The 6,264-nt window shown below is 45.0% G+C and overlaps 1 protein-coding gene across 1 annotated transcript in view; it reads left to right on the forward strand.

Annotated features, from left to right (window-relative positions):
• The window catches only part of LOC112107610 (SITS-binding protein-like), a 67,301-nt gene extending 63,334 nt beyond the window's left edge, over window positions 1-3,967 (forward strand). The window contains exon 10 of the mRNA XM_024201384.1: window positions 3,717-3,967. Within this exon, the coding sequence (XP_024057152.1) occupies window positions 3,717-3,890 (174 nt within the window). The 3' untranslated portion in view covers window positions 3,891-3,967. The remainder of the gene's footprint in view (window positions 1-3,716) is intronic.
• The last annotated feature ends 2,297 nt before the right edge of the window (window positions 3,968-6,264 follow it).

Raw genomic sequence — 6,264 nt, forward strand, 5'->3', positions numbered from 1 at the left:
TTTTTTTTTTTAATAACTACAAAATATTTCATCACATGCGTCTGACGAAGTGGGTATTCACCCACGAAAGCTTATGTTCCAATACTTCTGTTAGTCTATAAGGTGCCACAGGACTCTTTTGGCACCTTTAAGACTAACAGATGTATTGGAGCATAAAGCTTTCGTGGGTGAATACCCACTTTGTCAATATCCACTTTGCCTCTGGAAATTTCCATTACATGCGTCTGACGAAGTGGGTATTCACCCACGAAAGCTTATGCTCCAATACATCTGTTAGTCTTAAAGGTGCCACAGGACTCTCTGTTGCTTTTTACAGATCCAGACTAACATGGCTACCCCTCTGATACTTGACAGGACTCTTTGTCGCTTTTTACAAAATATTCGTTCACAGTGTATTATTATGTTGAGTAAAATTTGCATTGGGCTTACTGGGAACACACAGTCCCAGTGGAACAAGTGTTGAGTGTGATAAACAGTGTTTGGCATAAAGAGAAAAGCCAAAGGAGCATAGGCACTATCAAAGCTGTTTCTTAGCTCAACGTGAATGTTAATGGCACTTGTTCCATTTTTCATGATAAACTTACTGAGATACCGGAAGAAAAAAAATCTTTCACTCTGCCCATGTGGCTGTTGATCCAGCAGCTGTCAGGATAACACCAGCACAGTTTTTTTTTTTTTTTTTTTGAAGTGCACTTTTGCACGAGTATTTCACAAGCTTAAACATGTCACCACAAAAAACTCCCGTTTTTTATTTAGTATGTGTGGTCACTTCATCTGTAAGTGGCCTTTTATAGAATGTTAATTGTTTTTAATAGTGTTTTTTTCTCATTAGCATCTTTAGCTCTCATTTCCCCTTGCTTTTTCAGTCTCTCCTAAGAGGCACATAGATCTAGTAACATTTAAGTTTGAATAAAAACCACAGTATTAGTGGGTTCAAAATTAGGCAAAACCAGCTGGCTCTTCTGTACAAAAGGCAAAGCATTTTTTTGGAAACTTATGTAGGTTTCTGAAATCCTTTTCCAGTTTCTGAAGTGAAATAATTTCTCAGTGATAAATATTTTCAAGAGCTTGGAATTTGCCATTTATTTTTCAGAAGGGAAAAAAGACATTAGGATGCATCCATCAACTAAAGCTTTTAATCTTTTTAAAAACTGTTCTTTTCCCATAAATTAAAAAAAAAAAAAGCTTTAAAATTCCCTGGAAATTGTGGATTATCATGAAGGAGCCATACTGGAGAGGCTGGCTGCTGGGCTATTTTTAGAGGACACAAGGTTACTCCAGCTCTCAGAGTGAGAATCATTTAATTGGGGGTTAACTCTTTTGGGTTTTTTTTAATCTAAAGCAATTATCCACACAAGAAGGCATAATAACAGTTACCAACCAACAGATTTTCCAGGTAAATCATGCAGCCTGCACCACTGTGGACTAATTGTAGCAGTTTAAGATCAGCTCTTCTGGATAGAGAAAAGAAGAGAACAGAAAATGAGCTGGGGGAAAGTCATACACTAAGCAACTGTGGCTAAAGGAGAATTGTAGAGTAGAGTCCATTATGGAGAAAATATTATACACGTTTTTTAATTAGTGCCTAGATACCATAGTAATCACTCCCTCTGGGGCACCTGGCATTGGCCACTGTCGGTAGACAGGATACTGGGCTAGATGGACCTTTGGTCTGACCCAGTACGGCCTTTCTTATGTTCTTATGTGGTACATTGTTGATTCTAATCTAGACTAGGCATCACTAATCACCTAGCAATGGAAGGGGCACACATTGGTACAGGGTGCAATTTAATGTGGTCTTGGCCATTAATTTTGATGTAAATGCTCCTAATATGCTCCTAATATAGCATGAGAGCAGCCTTCCTTGCAGGATTACAGGGCTTTCTGGGTTTGATCCAAAGCCTATTGAAGTCAATGGGAATTCTCCCATCCAAATCAATAAACTTGTCCCTAATTAAAATAAAAGATTCAGCCTTTATTATTAATTATTACTATTTATTCTTATTATGCCGGAAATATATGAGGTGATAATAAATAACAAAATCTAAGCTATTGAGCAAACTTTGAGCCAGATCCCTGGGTCTGGCCAAGCTGCACTCAGTGTGTGACCTAAACTAGTCATTTAATGTCATAGAGTTTAAGGCCAGAAGGGACCCACTAGAAAATCATCTAATCTCTGTCACTTTTTTCCCCATCAGTAAAATGGAATAACAACATTCCCTTTCTCTCTCCCTTTGTCCGCCTTGTCTATTAGGATGCAAGCTCTTCAGGTCAGGGGCTGATAAGAGCTCCATGTAAAAAACTGCATACCAGGAACCATTTGCAGTGCATGCCATGTTTTATTTTTCCTGAAAAACCTATGAACAATGCTGCATATTTTTGAGTGTGGTCTACTGGCACCTTTTCTATTAACTCTCTACTAGAGGTGGCTGGAAACAGGAATTTTCATTTAGTGGGCAATTTCTGGGGGGGAAATCATTATGAATTGGAACAAAAAGTAGAAAGTTTCCTGTGAAACAGAAATTTTCACAAAATTCCAGGGAGCTGGGCCGTCTAGGGAGCTGGCCAGCCCAACCACCCATCAGGTGGGAGCACAGGAGCCTGGAAGCCTGGCAGCCCACCCACGCATCACGCAGACACCTCGTGGAGCCAATCACCTGGGGAGCCAGTGTCCCAGGGAGCCTGTGAGCTTCCCCCACCAGCCATGTAGTGGGCCGGCAGAAAACCAAGCAGGCTGGCTGGTTTCTGTCGAAAGTTTAGACAGAACTGACACCTTCCTGTGGAACGTTTGGACTCCATCAAATCAGCATTTTTCGGTGTTAAACGTACACTGGAAAATTTTCAACCAGCTCTATTATCTACATGTATACAGACATCTCTTTTGCAGAGCGCTCATGCAACAGACTGTCACTTGACACAATGGGGCTCTGCTGTTGGGTGGGGCCCCTAGGTGAGACAGTGAGGTTATGTCTACACTGCACATGAGTTGCAGCGGCGTGTAGGGTATGCGTAGCTACATGCAGCAGGGAAGATCAGGCTGCATCCACACTGTGGTGTGTAGCTACCTGTGGCAGGGAAAGGCTGTGGTGGAGCGGAGGCAGCAGGGAATGACACTGTTTAAAAATAGCAGTGTAGACAGGGGAAGCACTGCTTGGGTGTGTAGAGAGCCAAGTGGGGCACATACCCTAAGGTTCTGGCTGGTGCTAATCAATCTCTTGGTCTGCCAGGTCTGCATGAGAAATGTCTGTAGGCCAAAATTTGGCCTTGTCATAGTGGATGCAACTCATTCAGAACTTATGTAAGACTGTATGGATTTCCATTCAGTTGCACTTGTCTGAATCTGGCCCTCAGTTTGCTTAGGCTTGGTCTACACTACCCGCCTGATTCGGCGGGTAGAGATTGATCTTCTGGGATCGATTTATCGTGTCTCATCTGGACGCGCTAAATCGATCCCAGAAGCGCTCCCCCGTCGACTGTGGAACTCCTGCTCACCGAGAGGAGGAAGCGCTGTCGACGGGGGAGCTTGCCTGCGCCGCGTGGACCCGCAGTAAGTAAACTTAATTCGATCTAGGAAACGTCTACTTCAGTTACGCTATTCTCGTAGCTGAAGTTGCGTTTCCTAGATCGATCCCCCGCCCCAGTGTGGACCAAGCCTTAGATTTGTGGCAGTAAATTCTACCTAGCCCTGCTGAATGCTGTGCTTCCTTTAAATGCAGGTACTGATTGCCCCAGTTACAGAACAAGGGCGAGTTCAGAGAGACATCTACCTGCCTGGGGAAGGCCACATATGGATGGACACCAACACTGCCCAGGTGTTTGATGGAGGAACCTTAATCAGGAACTACTCAGTCAGTCTTGTGGAGGTGCCAGTTTTTGTAAAAGCCTCCTAGATTCCAGGCTGTCCCAGTTCTCAAAAGATTCACCTACTTCTCAGAAGAGCGATGCTGACAAGACATGCTCTCTTCCTTTTCAGCCATTTGTGCTTTTCCAGGAACTCTTTTTTTTTTTTTTTTTTTTTTTTTTTAATATAAGTGTTTAAATCTGTTACTGTGATTTGCTACCATTCTAAAATAGTGAAATACTGCAGGAGCTCTGGTACAAAAAATACCCCATGTGCACATGCAACACATCTGCTGAGATCATCCAGGTTCATCTGACCCTATCCTGTGTGTTATCTACCAGGAATGTCTCTGATTACCTAGTAGTGAAAGAGAGACACCCTCAAAGTCACAGGGTAATGAGAAAGCAGATGGATTCAATGTCTACTGGAAATATTCCCCTGTTTGGGGAAAAAGTCATTAAAGTAAAGAGGAAGCTCTAACAGAGCCAGGTATGGACAGACAGCAGGACTGGCTGCCTTGAAAAGAAACAGTCTTGGTTGACCAGGTCTAACTGCCTGCTGGAGTCTTAGTGAAACAGGATTGCATCATCACTTACCTTCTACAGACTGCAACTTTTGGTTTGGGAAAACTGCAGCATCCAGTTCTAGGTCTTGCGTCAATGTCTTTATTTTTGTCTAGGAAAAAGTTGGAGACAAAACTTACAAAAAAGGAGAGGGCAGAGAAAGCTGTTCTGTAATGTGTGGCTGCAGGTCACCAATGTGAGGAGTCTTCTCCATTCCTTATGGATGATTTGGCTTGTGTGGTTTTAGAATATCAGGGTTGGAAGGGACCTCAGGAGGTCATCTAGTCCCACCCCCGGCTCAAAGCAGGACCAATCCCCAGACAAATTTTTACCCCAGTTCCCTAAATGGCCCCCTCAAGGATTGAATTCACAACCTTGGGTTTAGCAGGCCAATGCTCAAACCACTGAGCTATCCCTTCCCCCAGCAGACTATCCTGTCTGCTGCCTTCTGCCCCTGCTTTCTCACCTCAGAGTGCCTCCCTCCCATGGCTCGAGAACACCCCAAAACTGACATCAGCCTTAGTTTATTTTTGGAACTAAGCAGCCTATTTGAAGCATAGGGATGTGTGTATTATGCAGCAGCTGGGACTCAGTAAACCGAGGAATGGCAGCACTTAAGACAGTCAAAAGGTTCTAGGAGGCTACAAAGAGAAGATTATTTTCTGTAACATTAGGAGCTCAGCAAACACATGAGCATCTTAGCAACTGATAAGATGCTACAGAGGCTGGACATACATAGTGTTAGCATACCTGGGGGAAGTAACAGCTTCCAAGTGAATTCAAATGACCTTACCAAGGCGTGCATATATATAGGAGTAGTGGGCTCAGATTTTCCATGCTAAAATTAATGTATATGGTACAATTTCTTTGTGTATCCCATGACAAGTACCCAACTTCACTCATGGCAAATGTCTTACTGCTTTGCCATACCCTTGGGATAGATGAGCCAGATGCTTAGCTGGTATAAGCCAGCATTGTTCTATTGACATGAGTGGAGTTAGGCCAATTTACACCAGCTGATGACCTCTCTCGTCTTCCTTTTAGATCAGGAACTGCTCAGGATTTTCCTAATCTTATTAAGAGTATCTAGGACTTTCTGGAGTGTGAGGGGGCCCCAGGGCAGTGTCAAAATGCAGGGTGCCGCAAGGGGTCAAAGGTGGAGTATGGGAGGGGGAGCCCTGTGTGCCACACGGGGAAGGGGCTCACTCTGACCACGCCCAGGAGGTTGCTGTGGCACAGGGTACAAGTTTAGCATGAAAACAACTTGTGCCCTGTAGGAGACAGAAGAGGCTGGGAACGAAGAAGCGCCTCTTGGTGCTGCTCTGATAGCATTGAACGGCCTTTTAAATGGAGTCCGAACAGAACAGAATAGATTTTAGCTGCTGCCCTGAGCTTGTAACTCGACATGGTCCCCTCCAGGTGTTCAATCTCATCAGCAATTTACATGAAACAAATTGATACTGCAGGCACTATCCAAGGATCCACATCAGACCGTGGCTGTTTGTAAAAAAGGAATTTGCTTCAGCCTCCTCCTGCCCCCACCCGCAACCAGGACCTCTCAACCCTGACTGCCCCGACCCTTATCCACATCCCCACACCATATTCACCCCCCTGCCCCCAGACAGACCCCCGGACTCCCATGCCCTATCTAACTGCTCCCCGCCCCCTGACAGGACCCCCAGAACTCCCGACCCATCCAACCCCCTCTCCACACCCCTGCCCCCCTGACAGCCCCCCCAGAACCCCCGACCTATCTAACCCCCCCGCTCCCTGTCCCTGACTGTCCCAACCCCTCTCCACACCGCTGTCCCCCTGACAGCCCCCCCCGAACTCCTGACCCATCCAACCCCCCCTCCCTGT

The sequence above is a fragment of the Terrapene carolina genome, unplaced genomic scaffold (genome assembly GCF_002925995.2).
Source record: "Terrapene carolina triunguis isolate 2854851 unplaced genomic scaffold, T_m_triunguis-2.0 Scaffold261, whole genome shotgun sequence".
Taxonomy (NCBI): domain Eukaryota; kingdom Metazoa; phylum Chordata; order Testudines; family Emydidae; genus Terrapene; species Terrapene triunguis.